This window comes from Urocampus carinirostris, chromosome 11 (assembly GCF_059441175.1).
Source record: "Urocampus carinirostris isolate Australia breed hairy pipefish chromosome 11, RoL_Ucar_1.0, whole genome shotgun sequence".
NCBI classification, from domain to species: domain Eukaryota; kingdom Metazoa; phylum Chordata; class Actinopteri; order Syngnathiformes; family Syngnathidae; genus Urocampus; species Urocampus carinirostris.
Genome location: NC_142359.1, coordinates 6,443,492 through 6,465,635, shown reverse-complemented (window position 1 = coordinate 6,465,635; position 22,144 = coordinate 6,443,492). Strand labels below are relative to the sequence as shown.

Sequence of the window (22,144 nt, the reverse complement as noted above, 5' to 3'; positions counted from 1 at the left end):
GTTCATGGGCTGGATTAGAACCCATGACCTCAGAACTGTGCCCCACACGTGCTAACCACTGCGCCGCCGTGCTGCTACTCCAATACCAAATATGCCAAGACAAAAGACAATATGAATAATATGACGACTCACAAAACGTGGTAAGCTTTCTCTCGTGGCTTTGATCGCTTTTATCTCCGGCAAAACTAACATAAAATGCGACAGAAACAAAATAAAAAAATAAATTCTAACAGCTTGCCAACATCATTTTTGCCGTTCCATGTATTCCGTTACTCCCCAAGCCTGCACAAAATGTAGTCATTCTATTCATATTTAGTTTTTGTCTTTTAATAGCATATTTGCTACTGGAGTAATCCAAAAGTACTGTATTTTCCGCACTATAAGGCACACCGTGTTATAGGGCGCACCCCGAAAAAAAATAGTTTTTGGTCCTATATTTGACATACATAAGACGCACCGGATTATAAGGCGCTACAATGGGAACGTGGACAAAACAGTCAGATAGTTCAGTCAAACTTATTACCCCCTTAACATTCCCAAAGCTTGCAAAGAAGCAAATACGTGTCGTAGAGACGTGCGGATGCGGTGTCCGTACGATGTCACTTAAATGCATCGTTCCAAATATCATTCGGAAGGTTAAAGTCTTGGGATTCAAGAAATGCCAACCATTCCTTAGTTTCTATTTTCTTTTTCGCTCGCAACCATACTGTGCATATGACAATAAACACTTGGAATGGAGTTTAATTTAAAAATAGACACTCCATTCCATCCATTATCTGCACCGCTTATCACAGAAACATTGAGTTGAGTCTGAAACAAGGTACTGGGAAAATATATAGCCGGAGCAGCTCACCGAAGTCGTTGTGTTCAATAATAATGTGCAACCATGGTCCTCTTATATCCGTGAGTGTAGTAAATCCAGGAGAGTAAAATATTTACAAATACAGAATGGTAAAACATGTTTTCGCTATGCCGTAGACAACCACACTTGCTATTCACATTCATCTTTTTCGGCAAATTACAGGCTTTGTTTTGCCCCTTAGCCTTTACAAGCCTGTAGATGATACAAAGGATCCGCCCCCTTTACCTCCGAATAACTTAAGCCAATAGTGATCGATTCAAATGATGATTGACACATTGGTTAGCCAATGAAACGCCAGTATATAAATCCCAGCATACACCGCGGACTACTTCGCGTTCGGGGGAAAATCGAGTCGGCGGCTGCTTTGCATTAGTTGCAAGACTTTGCGACTTAATATTGAGCCACATATAAGGCGCACTGTATTATAAGGCGCATGGTCAGCTTTTAAAAAAAATAAAGGCTTTTAGGTGCGCCTTATAGTGCGGAAAATACGGTATATTGATTTTAGTTCCAACGCACCGCCTCAAACGTTTAATTCACACTGGGAAATCTCCTAAAACCCCACTCCCTCTTCAAAACATACTTCTTCCCATGTCTACCTTTAAGTCTTTATAACGGCAAATTTCGATTTTCATGCCTGCATAAAAGTTACAATTTGGGAGTAGGACTGCAACGACTTGTCGACAAAAATAGTCGACAACGAATTCCATTATCAACCCTTGTCGCCAGACATGTTTTTCCAACAGAACAGTAACGCACCATGTAGTAATGACAGTTGATTTATTAAATTTGATCCATAAGGAGTTACTGTACTTGTGAGAGTACAGCACTGGTGTCAAACAGGCGGCTCACGAGACAACACTCAGAGAAGTGCAAGAGAAAAACAAGCTGCAGGTTGAAATGTGTCAGCTTGATATTGCCAAAGCCAGGATCCTCTCACAAAGACACTGTACTTGTATTTATTTATCTGTCTCCCTCTTCCCCCCTCTTTTCTCCCACTCTCTAACTTTCTCTTTCTCTCTTCCTTTGTCTCTTTCTGTGTCGTTTGACCTTCTTTAGCTCTCTCTTCCTTTTCTCTCTTGCTTTCTCCATCTCTCGTTCTCTCCCCTTCTATTTTCTCTCCTACTCTCCATTTCTCTTTGGATTTGTTCATTCTCTCCCTTTCCCCGTCTCTCACTAATTCTCTTTTTAACTCTTGTTTCTCACACTCTCTCTCTCTCGCTCCCACTTTTCCACCCCTTTTCTCCCACTCTCCATCTCTTCAACTCCCTGTGTTACTCTTTCTCTTCCATTGTCCCTTTCTCTCCGTCTTTTTAACTTCTTTTGCTCCAACTTCCTTCTCTCTTTCTCTCTTCCTACCCTTTGCGCTTTCTCCTCTTTTCTCTCCCTATGTATTTCTATTTCTCTTTGGATTTCTTTCTTTCTCTCACGACTTATCTATTTTGTTTCTCACATTCTCCCCCTCTCCTTTTTTGTCCCGCCCTCTCTCCTTTATCCTCCCTCTTTCTCTCATTTCTTTATCTCTTTTTCCTTTCTCTTTAATCTACTAGTCCTGCCCCCGACAGAATGTTTGTTTTGTGGCTTGGCCCCCCCCCCAGAGTTAAAATGAGTTTGACAGCAAGTAATTGCCTTCCGGGAATCTGTTCCTTTATGACGCGTTACTCCCGACACTATCGCCCGCAAATAATACTAACCAGAATGGCATGTTTAGACTGCCGACGATAAAATAGTTCATTTATTACATTGTTATTTGTAGCTTTTCCCTGTAGTCTTACCACTCGGGAGCTTTAGTCTGGTGCCTCTAATACGCCTATTTGTATTCGCTCCCCCTTCATGAGCATGCATAGTCGAGGCCTGCAAATTGGGGTCAGATATTCATCTCACACCCCCTCTTCCCCACAGGATATTAACAAAAGGGTCCATGTGCTTGGAATTTTTGGAGTGAGATAAACAAGTGTGCTTGTTTTTGGTGTATGGTGTATACTAAAAAGGAAGGCATTCAAGTACAGTGGAACCTCGGTTTTCGAACGCCTCTCAGTTCGAACAAATCGGTTCTCGACCAAAAATTTCAGGAAATTATTGCTTTGCTTTTCGTTCAAAAAAACTGAGTTTGAACGCCGGTACGCTAGGGGCGACGCTGAGCGGCGTACGAGTATAGGTTGCCCCCACCCCCCGTGAAGAACTGTTGTCACGGCAACGCGCACTCCTTTTCTGTTTTCGTTTTTCAAAAGCGGTGAAGGGAGTGTTTTAACCCCTAATTATGCCTCGGAAGAAGGTCAGTGCAAGCAGCAAAGTTGCTACAGGTGAAAAAAGAGGAATAGTGCGTACAACTATTGCATTTAAGAAAGAAATAATAGCAAAATGGGAAGGTGTGCGAGTTTCCCTTCTTTCAGGAATACAGCATGGCTTCTGCCGACCGGTAAGAAATCCTATTCATAATTATTTTCTTTATCCTTTAACCGCTCACCACTTGTTGTGGAGACCCGGGTGCTAAAAGACGTGTAAACGACCTGATTTTTTCATTTTTACACGTTTATGTTAGCGTAATCTTTCGTACGGATGATTATGCTAACGCGAACGTACGATTAGCCTGGGTTAGCTTTACGTTAAATATTCAAAATAAACATTCAGGGTGTTGGAACAGATTAAAACAATTTTACATTACTTTTAATAGAAAAAAAGGGCTTCGGTGATCGTACAAATTGGTTTTCGTACAAAGAAATGGAAAGGATTATGGTCGAGAACCGAGGTTTCACTGCATAGGAAAACGTTTATGTTATTCCGGAAAGGAAAAGATGTGCATCTCATATTATCGGCCATAATCAGCCACTCCCTTTCCCCTTCGACATCCATATCATAAACCCACAGCGGCATCGAGTTGCGCTGAGTGCACAAAAAAAAAAAGCAGAACTGCCTCTTTGCTTACCTGCACAAAGAGAGAGTAGGTCTCGTTGTTGACCGTGTGCGAGTGGTAGAGCTCTCCGTCGTACCAAAGCACCTTGCCCAACGGAGCGTTCTCCTTAGTCAGCGCAAATTGACGCCGAGGGTCGCAGCAATCACTCAGTAGCTTCCTGTAAGGGTAAACCCATATAAGATTGCAAATATCAAGGTACACTGCTAAGTATTTCCTTCAAAGAAAAACATACAGTGAAGGGCTAACCGGTGACACGCAAGCACACGACAAAATAATGATTTTTTGTAAAAACTGCGCATTTTTACCGTATTTTCCGCACTATAAGACGCACCTAAAAGCCTTTATTTTTCTTCAAAAGCTGACCATGCACCTTATAATACAGTGCGCCTTATGTATGGATCGATATTAAGTCGCAAAGTCCTGCAACTAAGGCAAGCAGCCGCCGACTCGATTTTCCCCCGAAGGCGAAGTCGTCCGTGGTGTATGCTGGGATTTATATACCGGCGTTTGATTTCCTAACCAATATGTCAATCATTTGAATCAGTCACTATTGGCTAAAATTATTCGGAGGTAAAGGGGGCGGATCCTTTTTATCATGTACAGGCTCGCATAGGTTAAAGGGGCGAAACAAAGCCTGCAATTGGCCGAAAAAGATGAATGTGAATCACACGTTGGGTTGCACTACAACAAGAGAAAACGTTTTTTACTATTTTGTATTTGTAAATATTTTGCTCTCCCTGGATTAACTACACTCACGGTTGTAAGAAGACCATGGTTACGTATCATTATTGAACGTGATGGCTGCAAGAGAACTTAGGTGAGCTATGCGGCTTTATATTTTCCCGGTATCTTGTTTTAGAGCGATCTTTATGTTTCTGTGATGAGTCTATTTTTAAACTAAATTCAATTCAAAGTGTTTATTGTCATATGCACAGTAAAGAACCCCGTTTCCCTGCACAATAAATTTCTTACTCTGCTGTCCACACAGTTGCCAGCAAAAAATAAAATGGAAACTAAGAAATGTTTGGCATTTCTTAAATCCCAAGACTTAAACCTTCCGAATGATATTTGGAACGATGCATTTGAGTGATTGGTGACATCGTACAGACACGGTTTCCGTACATGTCTGAGACACGTATTTGCTTCTATGCAAGCTTTGGGAATGTTAAGGGGGTAATAAGTTGGACTGAACTATCTGACTGTTTTGTCCACGTTCCCATTGTAGCGCCTTATTATCCGGTGCGCCTTACGTATGGAAAATATAGGACCAAAACTATTTTTTGGGGGTGCGCCTTATAGTGCGGAAAATACGGTACTTGAAATTTAGACATTTTCAGTTACGCGCCATGTTGTTTAGAGGCTTTAAGGTAGCGACCCTCCCCTTCTGCTCCGTGTGCGAGTGTGTGTCTGCAGAGAGACTCTCAGAGTAGAAATCAGTGTTTTGACCCAGCGGCGCGCGATAAATGAATGAATACTGACAGCTCCTTCAGCGAAAAAAATCTTTGACGACTTGCTGTTTGTGCATTATGCCTCGAGTGTTATACCTCGCACATCAAGTGTTAAACCTCATGGCGAGACGAAATGTGAATTCAAGGTGTAGACATTAAAACGTGCGGTGTCCATGTATGGCAGACAAACACAGACCCTAAAAACCTTTGTCACTGCTAAAAACACCGCCATTGAAGCAAGTTATCACATTGCTCATTGAATACATAGCAAAGCAAGGAAAACCATTTATATCTGAGACCAAATCAGCTGTTATTTCTGTTGCACTTATTTCCAAGTAGCCTTCTGCCTTTTTGCTGTTAATTCAAGTTTTGATATTTTCTGCAATATGATTTTATTGACGAATGGTATGGTAGCTGTCCATTTCACTTGTTTTTGATTGTAGTTTATTGTTGATGAATGGTTGATTCGGGGTGAAGTCATGGATATCTACAGGCCTCTCCACATGTTGCTCACATTTATTTTTTTAGTTTATTGATGAACAAGAATATTGGAAGATAAATTGGTCAGTTATACTATTTGAATGTATATCCATGTTGTATATTCGGACTGGTGTAAAATTACAGCTCCGTCAGATATAAAATAAATTGTTGTGCGAGTCTTTGATCTTGGTGTGGCACACTGATTTACAAGGAAATTTGAAGTGGCACTTCACATTGAAAAGGTTGTTGATCCCTGGCCTAGAGCGTAAGTATCAAACTCACGACCCGTGGGCCACATCCGGTCTAGCGTACAATTATATCCGGCCCGTGAATTAATTTGATATACATCCACTGTGATGGCCTGGCTCTATGAAACACTGAACTCTCAAACTTCAGATCCCACAATGCAGCGCTGCTGCTCCTGCCACAATGTTCCTGCATCCACCGAGTTAGCTGTAGCCTGACGAGCGCAGCCACTTTGAAAACTATACACTGAAAAACAATACGTCTGGCTGTTGAAACACAAGACTGACAAGTGCGTTAATTGAGAGTCTTTAGTGTCAGGAAGCAGAGACGTAACACCCACGGATTATCTTCTATCTATCAGGATGTAACAGAAGAGAACCCAAATGCGTGACGTTTCTTTACACAAGCTTTTATTTTACGGGAAACGGGGCAGTCACACACGTTAACACAAAATGCCAGTGATTCGGCGATCGGTGGGTGAAAGAAGAAAGACAGAAGTTTGGCGTGGAACAGAAAGCAAGAGACCAACGGGATCAATACCAGTTACACGAGCCGAGAACGAGATTGAAAGGATTGATAACAGATATAGGAGACTGGAGACAGATATCAGACAGGACAAGAATGACAGGCATGATACCAAACACTGGAGACCGAAATCAAAACAGGACGAAACCGACGGGATCGATACTGGACAGGATACACAAACGGGATACCGGGCAGAGTCAAAACCCACATCCTGTGGGTGCAAAGGTTCGCTGACAGACTGACAAACGGTGAGTGAGAGCACTGAGTTTAAATAGAAGGGAAGCCATTTTGTCAACGAGCCGCAGCTGGCGCCACACGGGCGGGCCCAATTGGGCGCCATGGCAACCGTGACAGACGTTACCGTTTCTGTGGATTACGTGGATGCTGGACCCTCACAATGGCAGAGCGTAAAGTTGATTTGGAAAACAGAGCTTTTCAAAACAAAGTAGAGGGTAAATATTTGTAAACTGACATAAACCTGTATGTCCTCTTTGAGGAGCGATTATGGCCGTAATTGAGGTACAGAAGAGAACCCAAATGCGTGACGTTTCTTTACACAAGCTTTTATTTTACGGGAAACGGGGCAGTCACGCACGTTAACACAAAACGCCAGTGATTCGGCAATCGCTGGGCAGAAGAAGTGATACAAAAAAGTCAGGCACGGGAAAACAGGAAGCCAGGGGTAGACGAGAGCAAAACCGGACAAGACAGACATATCGGATACTGGATACAACAGCAAGATACCGGACAGGACAAAAGGGATCAATACTAGATACACGAGCAAGATATTGGACAGGACTGGACAGACAGAATCAATACCTGATACTGGATATACGAGCAAGATCCGGACAGGGCAGGGCAGATGGAATTGATACCGGATACACGAGCAAGATACTGGACAGGACTGGACAGACAGAATCAATACCGGATACACGAGCAAGATACTGGAAAGGGCGGACCGACGGGATCGATACAGGAGACTGGAACAAGATAGCAGACAAGCGGGATTGATAGCGAACACTGGAGCAAGATACCGGACAGGACGAGACAGAAGTGATCGATAGCGGATACTGGAGCAAGATAGCAGACAGGACGAGAGGTGGGATTGATACCAGATACACAAGCAGAGTCAAAATACAAGTTTTGCAAGTGCAGAGGTTTGTTGACGGACTAACAAGGAGTGAATGAGAGCACAGAGTTTGAATAGGAGGGAAGCCAATCAGGCAACGAGCCGCAGCTGGCGCCAAACGGGCGGGGCCAAGTGAGGGCTATGGGCGTCCGTGACAAGAACTACCCTACTTTCAGATAATACCTGCATTTCATAGAAAATACATGTGCGTGCAAATGTGAGTCAACATTCAAGTTCAACCTGAAATTTAATGAATGTAATTAGTGAACTGAATGCAGTTCAGGGGGAAAAAATGTTGCACTGCATATTGAGAACTTCCTGCTTGAGTTAAGCCTATTGACATATTTATTTAAAAAAAAAGTTTCTGCACTGTAATTGTTGATCCTCTAACAAGATCTATAAAATAATGTAAAAAAATTCAAAGATTATAGGGATACTAGATTTTCAAGAAAATATTTTAAAACAAATTGCGTTCACCCCTCATTTAGAACATTAATCCGGCGTACATGTTGGATTTGACACCTTGAAAATAAACATTTTGATCTAATCTTCTGTATGGAAGGTTATCTCAAAAATATCACTTCACCCAACATTGTTTGCCTCATTTGAACTATTGTTCAAATGACGCTCATTTCTGTAGCGACATGATCAACTGTTTTATGACTTAGAGGCTTAACATTTTTTTAAAGAAATATTTTTTCAGCCGAATAACCTAAAGCATAAAGCTTTTTGAAGGGAAATATTTAAGAAAATAATGCCATTCATCCATTTTCTGCGCCGCTTATCCTCACAAGGGTGCTGCTGCCCATCCCAGGCATCTTCCGGCAGGTGGTACCCTGAACTGGTACTTGTGGAAATTCCTTAAACTTTGGAGATTAGTTTGTAGGGCTGTCTTTGTTTAGTTAAAACTATAGAAAATAAGTTGATAGAAAATGCTTATTAACATGAATGCTTCTTTAAAAGTGTATTTAAAACCTCCCGTACCCCTGGAGTGCCTTCAACACATACCTGCCATCCTTTCAAGATTAAAAAGATTTTATTACACTATTTTAACGTGCAAACACCGTCTCCAGAATATTAAAAAAAGAAAATCTATATTCCTTAACGTTAAAAATATTTTTGTAATGTTTTACCTACAAAAAAAATAAATAAATCATAATTTTCCATTATCAAACATTTTTTAATAGCACCAACGAACAACTATGGGGCACCAAAGAGCCATGAGATTTCAACCCCTGGGTTTAACAATGGATGAATGAAGGGCAGCACGGCGGTGCAGTGGTTAGCACGTGTGCGGCACTGTTCTGAGGTCGTGGGAACCTCCTGCGTGGGTTCAAATCCAGCTCCCGGCCTTACTGTGCGGAGTTTGTATGTTCTCCCCGTGCTTGCGTGGGTTTCCTCCGGGCACTCCCGCATTTCAGGTGAATTGGCCGGTCCAAATTGTCCCTAGGTGTGACTGAGTGAGTTGTCTGTCCCCGTGTGCCCTGCGATTGGCTGGCAACCAGTTCGGGGTGCCCCCTGCTTGCTGGGATGCTCCAGCACCCCCGCGACCCTACTGAGGATAAGCGGTGTAGCTAATGAGATGAGATGAATGCTTCTTTTACTTAAAACCTCAAGTGCCACCCCCTTCCCCCGAGTGCTTTTAAGTACCCCCTAGTGTTTCGCATACCCCCATTAGAGAATTGTGTTTTTTTTTTTTTTGCATGCTGCTTGGCACTTTTATCAAGTAATGATTTGGGAGTATTTACTTCTACTTGAGTAATATTTTGAAGTAACAGTACTTTTACTTGATTAAGACACTTTGGCACCAAAGTGCACATCCGATTTAAGGGACCAAGTCCGAAGTTAACCCGGAACTGGACTTCAGCGCTGAACTTCGGTGTCCTGGGTACATCAGTCAAAGCACGCTCTTCGGCCTTGAAGTTCAACTCCAGGTTTACTTCGGGCCCGGTCCCCCAAATCAAGGTTTCAGGCTTCAGCTTATTCAGGTTTTTATACCTGTGGGCCAGGTTGGGTTGGACTTTTTGAGGCATGATCTTATCCCTTTCCGACCTGGGTCACCACTTCCTGCGGTGTGTCTTGGGCAAGTACAGCCTGGCGGCTTATATGCTAGGTTGTGACACAGTCTTGATTGCAGAAAGATAATCATGAAAAACAATCTGATTTAAGATCCATCTATTTAATGAAATGATCTGCATTTATTGGGGTATAGGGGTTCAGTGTCTTACCCAAGGACACTTCGACATGTAACACGGACGAGCCGGGATTCGAACTGGGATCCCAGGACGAGCGCTCTACCTCCTGAGCTACTGCCGCCCTTTATCAATGTGGATAAATACTTCGTACACCTTTATCGTAGCCAAATTCAAACACTTCAAGGACTTTCAAAGCCAAATTTTCCAATTTCTCTAAAAAAAAAAAAAAATCTGGTGTTATGCCGGTATTTTGCAGAGTCACTAAAATATCTGCAATTTTGTAATCTTGCAAGTATATTTAACAACACATGGTTTTTATATCTTGAGTAAATTGCGAACATAAATGTTTTTGAGACAAATCTCTCCCAGTATAGGTGTTGGGTATAAATGACAGTAATATGTAACTTAGTTTCAGGTGAAGGAAGTTCGTCCCATTACAATTTACCTCTGGGAAATGCTACCTTTTGTCAGAACCCGAACAGATGGAGGACCCAGACGCGTAACGTTCTTACACAAGATTTATTTCACGGGAATGGGGCAGTTATGCGCAGGAACTCAAACGCCAGAGGCAAATGAGATTGAAACTAGGCAGGACAGACAGGGCTCGATACACAAGCAGATACCGGAGGCTAGAGCAAGATACCGGACAGGACAAGACAGGCAGGATCGATACCGGAGGCTAGAGCAAGATACCGGAAAGAACAAGACAGGATCGATACCAGAGGCTAGAGCAAGATACCGGACAGGACAAGACAGGCAGGATCGATACCTGAGGCTAGAGCAAGATACCGGAAAGAACAAGACAGGATCGATACCAGAGGCTGGAGCAAGATACCGGACAGGACAAGACAGACGGGATAGATACGGGACAGGTCAAGACAGACGAGATCGATACCGGATACACGAGTAAGATACCAAACAGGACGAGACAGACGGGATCGATACCGGTTACAGGAGCAAGATACCAGACAGGACAGACGGAATCAATACCAGATAGAGGAGCAAGACACCAGAGGCAGGATCAATACGGGATACCGGACAGTACGAGACAGGTGGGATCGATACCGGATACATAAGCAGGATACCGGACAGAGTCAAAATACAAGTCTTGCAAGTGCAGAGGTTCCTTGACAGACTGACAAGGAGTGAATAAGAGCACTGAGTTTAAATAGGAGGGAAGCCAATCAGGCAACAAGCAGCAGCTGGCGCCAAACGGGCAGGCCCAAGTGAGGGCAATGGGCAACCGTGATACCTTTTTGCATGGTCCAGAATATATAAATAATCCTTGCGCTAACACACATTTCATTAGTGCCCAGTTTAGGTGTAGCATGCACTTGTCTGCTTGGGCGGGACCTCTAGGGGGCAGTGAGGCTTCATAGGACAATGCCGTACAAACTAATGCCGGCTGCAGTTAATCACAAGGGAAGGAGAAATGCAATGGCAAAACAGTCACCAGAAAACTGTTATCATTCCCTAAGGTATAAGTTTGAGATACCATTTCCTTGTTTTTATCATTTGCTTTTGTCTAGTAAAGCTCTTTTCTAAATATTTTTTCCCCCAGAAAGGAAAGCAATTAAAAAAATAAATAACAGGGTTGGGCAGTTAACAGCCCCGGCTTCAGACTACTCCCTTTGGCAAAATGTTTATGTATAGTATTTTTAAGCTGTTTTTTGTTGATTAGTAGTCTATGCAGTTTTTATTTTTTTCAGCTGTGCCCGAATAAAATTGAAGTGAATCATAGAAACCATTTCAAGCATTTTACAGGGGCATTAGCTCAGGAGGTCGAGCGCTCGTCTTGGGATCAAGATATCCCAGGTTCGGTTCCCGGCTCCTCTGTGTTTTATGTCGAAGTGTCCTTTGGCAAGACACTGAATCCATAATGCCCCCAATAAGCAGGTCGGCGCTTGGCCACTATTGGTGTGTGAGTGTGAAACACATTGTAAAGCGCTTCAGGAGGTCTTCATCTACTTGAAAAGCGCTATATAAATGCAGACCATTTACCGACTATTGAAGCACTTTGCAGTCCTTGAAAACCCCAAATTTAAATTCAAGCATTTAAGGATTTCAAGCACGCGTACGAACCCCGAATGGAGCACGTTGTTTCAAATAAGAGGGTAGCGGGTGTCGTCTATCTGTACCTGTAAAGGTCGATGCCAGTCTGGTTCCTCTTCCACTCGTGGCCCTGCTGTCTCAGGACCTCTTCCACGATGTCCTTGTCCCGTGGAATCCGGTACACGGGGAACACGTAGAACCAGCACAGCACCAGAACACACAAGGCGGCCCACGCCGACAGCTTGGCTCGGTAGCACCGCATCAGCATCCTCCACCCTCGGTCCTTCTCCCACGCACGCAGACACGGTCTCACACGCACACACCTAAAAGAGCGGACCTCTGGAACGGAACCTCCGCCTCATGCCGCACACGGGGCGGAGTGTCGAAGCCAAGGCGGCTTTGGTCGAACCGGGTCCGGCTTCACACAGCTCGCCTGGCCCGACCGGTTTTGACGGATCTCCGTTCCGCCCAAACGGCTGAGATCGTCGCTGTCGAACCAAATGAGGGCTTCGCTTTCACCATCGTCGCATTCGCCGGGGGTCGGTCCCAACGGATTTGGCGCCCGTGGAGGAGGCGCTGAGACTTCCACGCGGCCTTTCGTGGGCCCAATGCGGGGATACGAGAGAGAACCTCCTTCCTGCTGACGGAGCGCCCCCTCTTTATCTCGTCCTCGGTTAACCACCCCCACCTCCTCCTTCTTCTCCTCGGAAACAAAGCGGTTCTCTTTCCAAAGGGGGGCGCAAAATCAGCGAAGGATGGGAAGTGTAACTTTCAGTGTAAAAAAATAAATAATCCCATTCTATTTTAAACCTCCAAAATGGATTCATGAATCTAACGGCATCTTCCCGAATTTTTCACCTTTGTTCCCTATCTTTTTCGACCCGACGATTTGATTAATCCAGGTGCGTCAAACCCTTATCGCACACCTGGATTAATCAGTGTGTCCACTGTTAAACAGGGTTAGGTTACTTTAACTGGATTACTTTCAATGACTTTTGGATTACTCCAATACCAAATATGCTAATAAAAGACAAAAGAAACTAAATATGAATAAAATGACTCAATTTTGTGCAGGCTTGGGAAGTAACGGAATACATGGAACGGCAAAAATGATGTTGGCAAGCTGTTTGGATTTGTTTTCCTTTTGTTTCTGTCGCATTTTATGTTCGTTTTGCCGGAGATCAAAGAGATCAAAGCCAGGAGAGAAAGCTTACCACGTGTTGTGAGTCATCATTTTATTCATATTTAGTTCATTTTGTCTTTTATTAGCATATTTGGTATTGGAGTAATCCAAAAGTCATTGAAAGTAATCCAGTTAAACTAACCCTACCCAACCCTGGTCGCATTTTATGTTAGTTTTGCCGGAGATCAAAGAGATCAAAGCCAGGAGAGAAAGCTTACCACGAGTTGTGAGTCATCATTTTATTCATATTTAGTTTATTTCGTCTTTTATTAGCATATTTGGTATTGGAGTCATCCAAAAGTCATTGAAAGCAATCCAGTTAAAGTAACCCTACCCAACCCTGATCGCATTTTATGTTCGTTTTGCCGGAGATCAAAGCCAGGAGAGAAAGCTTATCGCGTGTTGTGAGTCATCATTTTATTCATATTTAGTTTATTTTGTCTTTTATTAGCATTTTTGGTATTTGAGTAATCCAAAAGTCATTGAAAGCAATCCAGTTAAAGTAACCCTACCCAACCCTGATCGCATTTTATGTTCGTTTTGCCGGAGATCAAAGCCAGGAGAGAAAGCTTATCGCGTGTTGTGAGTCATCATTTTATTCATATTTAGTTGATTTTGTCTTTTATTAGCATACCGGTATTTGGTATTGGAGTCATCCAAAAGTCAATAAAAGACAAAAGAAACTAAATATAAATACAATGATGACTCACAACACGTGGTAAGATTTCTCTCCTGGCTTTGATCTCTTCGATCTCCGGCAAAATGAACATAAAATGCGACAGAAACAAAATGAGAATAAATCCGAACAGCTTGCCAACATCGTTTTTGCCGTTCCATGTGTTCCATTACTCCCCAAGCCTGCACAAAATGTAGTCATTTGATTCATATTTAGTTTATTTTGTCTTTTATTAGCATATTTGGTATTGGAGTAATCCAAAAGTCATTGAAAGTAATCCAGTTAAAGTAACCCTACCCAACCCTGCTGTTAAATCAGGAAGTAAATGAACAAAACAATGAATAAAGGTACAGTTCATTCGTTTTGAATCGATTAAGTTAATGTATAGAGCACAGGTGTCAAAGAGGCGGCCCGCGGGCCAGATCAGGCCGGTTTGAATCCGGCCCGCGAGACAACACTCAGAGAAGCGCAAGAGAAAAACAAGCTGCAGGTTGAAATAGGTCAACTTGATGTTACTAAAGCCAGGTGCCTCGAACAAAGATACTATACTTATATATTTATTTCTCTCTCTCTCTCTCTCTCTCCCTTTTCTACCCATTTTCTCCCACTCTCTAATTGTGTCTCTTTTTCTCTTCTTTTGTTGCTCTTTGTCTCTTTCTGTGTCATTTGACCTTCTTTAGCTCTCTCTTCCTTTTTTCCTTTTCTCTCTCTCTTCTCTCTTTCTCTCTTTCTCCATCTCTCTTTCACTCCTATTTTCTCTACTTCTCTCTTTCTCTCTATTTCTCTTTGGATTTGTTCATTCTCTCTCTCTCTTTCCCCGTCCCTCACTAATTATCTTTTCTATCTCTTTTGTTCCTCACCTTCTCTCTCTCTCTCTCTCTCTTTACCATGCCTTTTCTCCCACTCTCTGTCTCTTTCACTCTCTGTGTCTCTTTTTCTCTTCCTTTGTTGCTCTTTGTCTCTTTCACTCTCTGTGTCTTTTAACCTCTTTTGCTCTAATTTCCTTTTTTCCTTTTCTCTCTTTTCTCTTTCTCTCATCATACCCTTCACGTTTTCTTTTCTCTCCTCCTGTCTTTCTATTTCTTTTTGGATTTCTTTCTTCCTCTCCCTTTCTTTTCCCTGTCTCGCACGACTTTTTATCTTTTGCTCGTGCTTTCTCCCTCTCTCTATTTTTCTTTCTTTGTCCCGCCCTCTCTCATTTTCCCTCCCTCTTTCTTTTATTGCTTTATCTTTCTTTTTCTTTCTCTTTAATCTACTGGTCCGGCCCCCGACAGAATGTTTGTTCTATCGTGTGGCCCCCGAGTTCAAATGAGTTTGACACCCCTGGTATAGAGCATGGCCGTAACCACCTCGTTTTTTGTGGTGCTCAAGCACCCCCAAATTCAAACCAACCACCCCCCAAAATGAAAGCGTTTTTACACCTCTAGTCCTTTGAGGACAAGATATACTTAAATAAATGAAAATGTTCTGCATTTATATAGCGCTTTTCAAGTCAATGAAGACCTCCCAAAGTGCTTTACAATGTGCTTCACACACACTCACACACCAATAGGGAGTCAGCCATGCAAGGCGCCTACCTGCTCATCAAGGTTTTAAGATTTTGTAGTGAGTGATGGAGTGTTGGCCAATCACAATTGTTAATGTTTGAAATCTAAAAGCGTAGTTTTCATAATAGCACAAGCCAAAAGACGCGATTCAAAGTTTGCAAGCACCACACTATGCCACACCCACCGTGTGAGCTCATTAAGTGTCATGGCGGACTCCTTAAACATAGTCCCAGAGTCAATAAACGAGAATGAAACAAAGCTTGTGCTGAAGAAGGGCGGTACATCATTTTTTTGGACCTTTTTTGGTTTTGACGAAGCGGACAGAAGAAAACGCCTGTTGCAGAATTTCCAGTCGATGGGGATGATGCCCTGCTCAATCTCGTATACCTGTTCAGTCAATCGTCGCCATTGAAAAGGGACCACATCCCATTTTATTGTCATTTGGTGGGTTTTATCTCCTTTTTTCTGGGAACAGAAGAAAACGCCCGTTGCAGAATTTGCAGTCGATGGGGATGATGCCCTGCTCAATCTCGTATACCTGTTCAGTCAATCGTCGCCTTTGAAAAGGGACCACATCCCATTTTATTGTCATTTGGTGGGTTTTATTTCCTTTTTTCTGGGAACAGTTTGCAGTTTTGTTCAAGTGTACTACAAAATGTGTATCTTTCTTTCTCTGCACCTTGACACACCTGCTAACCAGTATATAGGTATAGCTAACAAAGTGTCTACGTAATACAGCTCCTGTCAAATGGGCAATTATACTGACACCATCATTACTGAATGACCTGAATTCCGATTTTCCTTATTATAGAATAAATGAAACAAAACAAAAACGTGAACAACGCAGCGTCGTAAATACTTAAGGATGGCAGAATGAAGCCCCATAAAGCAGTAAAGCCCTCCAGGGATATGCTCCACATGCACGTAGTGGCCTCAAGATGATTCATTATTTCTGTTACGCCATCATGTGGACAGAAAACTGTATAACATGCTTGTTTAAAATGCGCTCTAAATACCAAAAAATACACATTTGAAGAGTGTATTAGGAGAGTAACAGAGTTAGTGTATTGTGAATTATTCTGTGTTACTTTGCATTTTCAATAAGTGAAAAAAGGAGGTAAAATAAAGAGCTTATGCATTTTTATTTAAAAACAATATTTTTTTAAAAAGTTATAAGACTTTTTCTTTCAGAGATTTTCACCTGCTTTTGAAAAAACCCTCAGAAAATAAAGATGAGGCAGGGGTAGATGGATCTGTGATAGATTGATAGATAGATAGATGGATGGATGGATAGAGAGATGGATAGATTTCTAGATGTCTAGATAAATTTCTAGATAGATAGAGGGATAGATGTCTAGATAAATGCCTAGAAAGATAGGTAGATACTGTAGATAGATAGATCTCTAGATAGATAGATGGCTGGCTGGATGGATAGATAGATAGATAGATGGATAAAAATGTGGGTGTGTGGTTTAATGTTGGCTTTTACTCCCCCAGGTGGAGTTAAAGAGCCTCATGGCATGATGAATAAATGATCTCCTCAGTCTGTCCATGGAACAAGACTGTGACGGCAGTCTGTCGCTGAAGCTGCTCTTCTGTTTGGAGTTTGTAAAGAATAGGGAGTGCATTTTTCTGTGATTATCAGTACTGAAGGGGCGGCAGTAGCTCAGGAGGTAGAGCGCTCGTCTTGGGATCAAAGGATCCCAGTTCGAATCCCGGCCCGTCCGTGTTACATGTCGAAGTGTCCTTGGGTAAGACACTGAACCCCTAACACCCCCAATAAGCAGGTTAGCGCCTTACATGGCTGCAAGGCCGCTATTGGGAAATGTGGAGCACATTGTAAAGCGCATTGGGAAGTCATTGACTTGAAAAGCGCTATAAAAAATGCAGATCATTTTTTTGAAGGGGACTTTCAACTCTGGGGGTGTTTTTTTGCTGCTTTTATTTTTAACCGCACTGAAAGAGAGCTTATCATTTCCTTAATCAGTCACTTGGTACACCTCCTTCCTGGTTTAACCAGTGTGTCCACTGTTCACTCACGATAGACAGGAAACAAATCAACGAAAGAATCAACAGAAGTAATTAATTCCCTTTGCCTTACTTAGGTTAATGTATAATGAGCATGACTGCACTTAGACCATTTTTTGAGGTGCTCAAGCACCCCCAAATTAAAAAATGTAAATGTTGACAGGGTCTACAGAGTAGAAGTAAATGGAAGGAGACCAAGAGGAAGGCCGCGATTGACGTGAATGGATGGTGTTATAAGTGCAACTGCAGGAAAGAGATCTAAATCTAGTGGAAGCTAGGGCTCTTGTTGGTGATAGGAATGAGTGGAGTGGTGTTGTAAAAGGATAGTGGAATGTTTGGACGTGTTCTAAGGCATGGGCAGGGCACCTGTATGATGCCGCAGGGGTAAACCAGTGAAAGCTATTTTTATTAAAAAAAAACGTTATCAGACCCAGGCCGTTTTTTTCTGTCAGAGATTTCACCTGCTTTTGAAAAAAAAACTCAGAAAATAAAGATGAGGCAGGGGTAGATGTATATGTGATAGATAGATAGATAGATAGATGGACAGATAGAAATAGATAGATAGATGGATAGATACATAGATAGAGAGAGAGAGAGAGATAGATAGATAGATAGATAGATAGATAGATAGATAGATAGATAGATAGATAGATAGATAGATAGATAGATGAATGGATGGATATATATATATATAGATAGAGAGAGAGAGAGATAAAGAGAGAGGGATGGATGGATGGATAGATAGATTATAAAGATATAGTAGCATAGATTATAAAGATATAGTAGCATAGATAGATAGATGGATGGATAGATAAATACACACTGTAATAAAAATAGTGCAATGTGCAAATATAGGGGTGGGGATTAATGTGGGCTTTTACTCCCCCGGGTGGAGTTAAAGAGCCTCATGGCATGATGAATAAATGATCTCCTCAGTCTGTCCGTGGAACAAGACTGTGACAGCAGTCTGTCGCTGAAGCTGCTCTTCTGTTTGGAGTTTGTAAAGAATAGGGAGTGCATTTTTCTGTGATTATCAATACTGAAGGGTACTTTCAACTCTGAGGGTGTTTTTTTTTTGTTTTTTTTTGCTGCTTTTATTTTTAACCACACTGAAAGAGAGTTTATCATTTCCTTAATCAGTCACTTGGTACACCTCCTACCTGATTTAACCAGTGTGTCCACTGTTCACTCACGATAGACAGGAAACAAATCAACGAAAGAATCAACAGAAGTAGTTAATTCCCTTTGCCTTACTTAGGTTAATGTATAATGAGCATGACTGCACCCAGACCATTTTTTGAGGTGTTCAAGCACCCCCAAATTAAAAAATGTAAATGTTGACAGGGTCTACAGAGCAGAAGTAAATGGAAGGAGACCAAGAGGAAGGCCGCGATTGACGTGGATGGACAGTGTTATGAGTGCATTGCAGGAAAGAGATCTAAATCTAGTGGAAGCTAGGGCTCTTGTTGGTGATAGGAATGAGTGGAGAGGTGTTGTAAAAGGATAGTGGGATGTTTGGACGTGTTCTAAGGCATGGGCAGGGCACCTGTATGATGCCGCAGGGGTAAACCAGTGAAAGTTGTCGGGCCCTGCTGTTTAACAAGTGTGTGTTGTGTCACCCTGACCCGAGTGACACGGTCGTTTTCTTCGTCCCGTTTCATCCAAGTGTGGGATCCAGAATTCAGTGAAACAGGGGCAGATTTATTTTCTTAAATTATTTAACTAAGTGAATTCCATCGAATTAGCCGAATTAGTGTCGCTCTTCGTCGAGCCTCTCTCTCGATTGTCCCTCGATCTATCTTCTGAAGTTCCTCTGCCCATGTCCCTTCACAAGCCGGCACGCCGGCTCCTCCCATGGGCGTGCTGACTCCTCCCATGGGCGTGCCGACTCCTCCCATGGGCGCGCCAGGTGCCAGCTTCACCACTTCCTCGCCGAAGGGCGTCGCGATGTTTAACCTTGTGCGTCTGGCCTTCTCCCGTCAGCTCTCACAGGAATACTGTTATCAAAATACGTCTCATGCATTCCAGACAGCCTAACCTTCTAATGTACCTTGAAGAAAAACAGTCAGTGAATCTCTCTACTGCATCAAACTGAGTACATGTACTTACTTTGTAGTTAATTTCATAATATCCTTTATAAAATGTATAAAATCCTTCAACCCGTACCAACTCATACAAACATCACAAACATACACAAACTCAAATAGGAACTACAAGGAAAAATGCTAGCCTCAATCGTCATATTGCTTTCAAATCAATCAAAATTAATACAAAATAATAGTTTTAGCAGTGAACAACAATAAAATCAGATCCTACTACTAGGCTGGTCCAACTGAAGCTACGAAAATACTGCACGATATTGTTTTCGACATAAAACCAGACTGGATGTCAGCTCTTTTACACAATTTCTGCACTCCAACGGCGGGCAAAAGCATTTGATTAATAATTAGATTAGATTTACTGTTGATTTAATTTATTGGTCCCCTTTGGGGAAATTAACTTTCACCAACTGTACCAGGGGAAAATAACAGACAATACATTACATATAAAAAAAAGGAACAGCAGGATGAATTCATACATGACAGTGGGACAAGGATGAAGACTGGCTTCATCACCAGGGCTGATCAGCACCTGAACTCGCAGACCCCTGCCCCCTAGTGTTCATTAGCGTTCCACCCCTGCACCATTTTCCATGTGGGGGTGGCAGGAACTGGTGGCAGGGTGCTGGAAATCAAGGACTGCCTTTATTTTTTATTATTATTTTTAATTATTTTCATTTTTTTTTGTCCTTGCGCTACTGGCAGTTCTCTATACCTAGCCACTCCTTTGCACATCTGTTCTCCTCTGCACTATCGTACTCCAGTGTTATTGTTATTGACTGCCCATTTTGCACATCTGGTTAGCTGCTCCTCTTGCACTCTTTGCACTACTGTATAATACTATACATAGCTATAATTATTTAGTATATTTTTAGCACTTCAATACTCCAACTCAATACAACATTTTATTTATATCAACATTTCGTTCTGTATACACGTGTACAAGAATGACAATAAAGTAAATCTGAATCTGAATTTGAATCTGAATTAACAAAATCAGGACAAGAATAACAAACAAAGGAATATACAAACGAACCAACCTAAAATGAAGGTGGGTATGAAAATGAAAACCAGAATGACAATGGCAGACGCAATGTAAAATCACAATGCACGCTAACCACCCAGCCACCCAAATTTAGGAGAGTTTAGAAATAATTTTTGTTGACAGCGGAAGAAATATAGATTAATCGCACCATATGTTTCATTTTTCCGACAATAATATACAAACAGCCTAAAGGGACACTGTGTAATATTTGACCACTAGATGTCACTGCATTGTGCAGTCTAACTTGGCCCCCTTCTTTTTAGTATTTATATGATCCCGCTTGGTGACATTATCCGCAAGTATAATATTAGTTTCCATTGCTATGCAGATGACACTCAACTGTATGTGCCACTGGAAAAAACTGGACATTTAAGTTGTAGAAATCTGGAGGCTTGCCTTACTGAGATTCAAAGATGGATGTAAAAGATTATTTACGCCTTAACCCAGAAAAAACTGAAATGTTGATTATTGGTCCAGCTCACTGTCGTGAGTTGTTTTCAAACACTACCCTGAACCTAGACAAATGTAATATCACCCATAGTGACTCGGTCAAAAATCCAGGTGTTACATTTGATCCTAATCTGTCGTTTCAGTTACACGTGAAAAATATTACTAGAATAGCTTTCTACCACCTCTGTAATATTGCGAAGATTCGTTCGATGCTGTCCCAATCAGATGCAGAGATTTTAATTCATGCGTTTATTATTTCTCGGCTTGATTACTGTAATCTATTGCTTTCTGGTCTCCCGATGTCTAGCATTAAAAGTTTGCAGCTGGTTCAGAATGCGGCAGCTAGACTTTTGACTAAGACCAAAGAGTTTGAGCATATTACTCCTGTATTGGCCAACTTGCACTGGCTCCCAGTCCACTTAAGATGTGACTTTAAGGTTCTCTTGTTAACATATAAATGTTTGCATGGGCTTGCACCCTCTTATCTCTCCGATTTGATTTGCACGGAGTCTGCGTTCGGAAAATGCCGGTCTACTTGTGACTCCGAGAGCCAAGAAGTCTGCGGGCTCGAGAGCGTTCTCCATCCGGGCCCCGGTGTTATGGAACGCCCTGCCTCTGGAGATAAGATCTGCAACCTCAACGGAAGTTTTTAAATCGAGGCTTAAGACACACTTCTATTCCAAAGCATATGATTGATGCCCACCTCATATTCTGTTTTGTCCTGTCTTTTTCCAACGCCTGCCTGGCTGATACGAAGGAGAAGGATGATTTGGGATGGGACAGCGGACCGGGGTCTGACCTGCAGCATGTCAACCCCTGCATTTACCAGCTGGCAGAGACGGGAGGCAGCGTCGTGGCCGTCATAGACTTTCTGGACTATCTATCTATCTATCTATCTATCTATCTATCTATCTATCTATCTATCTATCTATCTATCTATCTATCTATCTATCTATCTATCTATCTATCTATCTATCTATCTATCTATCTATCTATCTATCTATCTATCTATCTATCTATCTATCTATCTATCTATCTATCTATCTATCTATCTATCTATCTATCTATCTATCTATCTATCTATCTATCTATCTATCTATCTATCTATCTATCTATCTATCTAGACATCTATCTATCTATCTATCTAGACATCTATCTATCTAGACATCTATCTAGACATCTATCTATCTATCTATCTAGACATCTATCTAGACATCTATCTAGACATCTATCTAGACATCTATCTAGACATCTATCTAGACATC

At 42.0% G+C, this 22,144-nt stretch overlaps 1 protein-coding gene across 1 annotated transcript in view; it reads right to left on the bottom strand.

Moving 5' to 3' along the window:
- The window catches only part of st8sia1 (ST8 alpha-N-acetyl-neuraminide alpha-2,8-sialyltransferase 1), a 33,338-nt gene extending 20,583 nt beyond the window's left edge, over positions 1-12,755 (bottom strand). Inside the window, exons 1-2 of the mRNA XM_088347793.1 lie at positions 11,938-12,755; positions 3,789-3,933 (exon numbers count right to left, since the gene is read on the bottom strand). Of these exons, the coding sequence (XP_088203919.1) occupies positions 3,789-3,933; positions 11,938-12,119 (327 nt within the window). The 5' untranslated portion in view covers positions 12,120-12,755. The remainder of the gene's footprint in view (positions 1-3,788; positions 3,934-11,937) is intronic.
- Between the last annotated feature and the right edge of the window lie 9,389 nt (positions 12,756-22,144).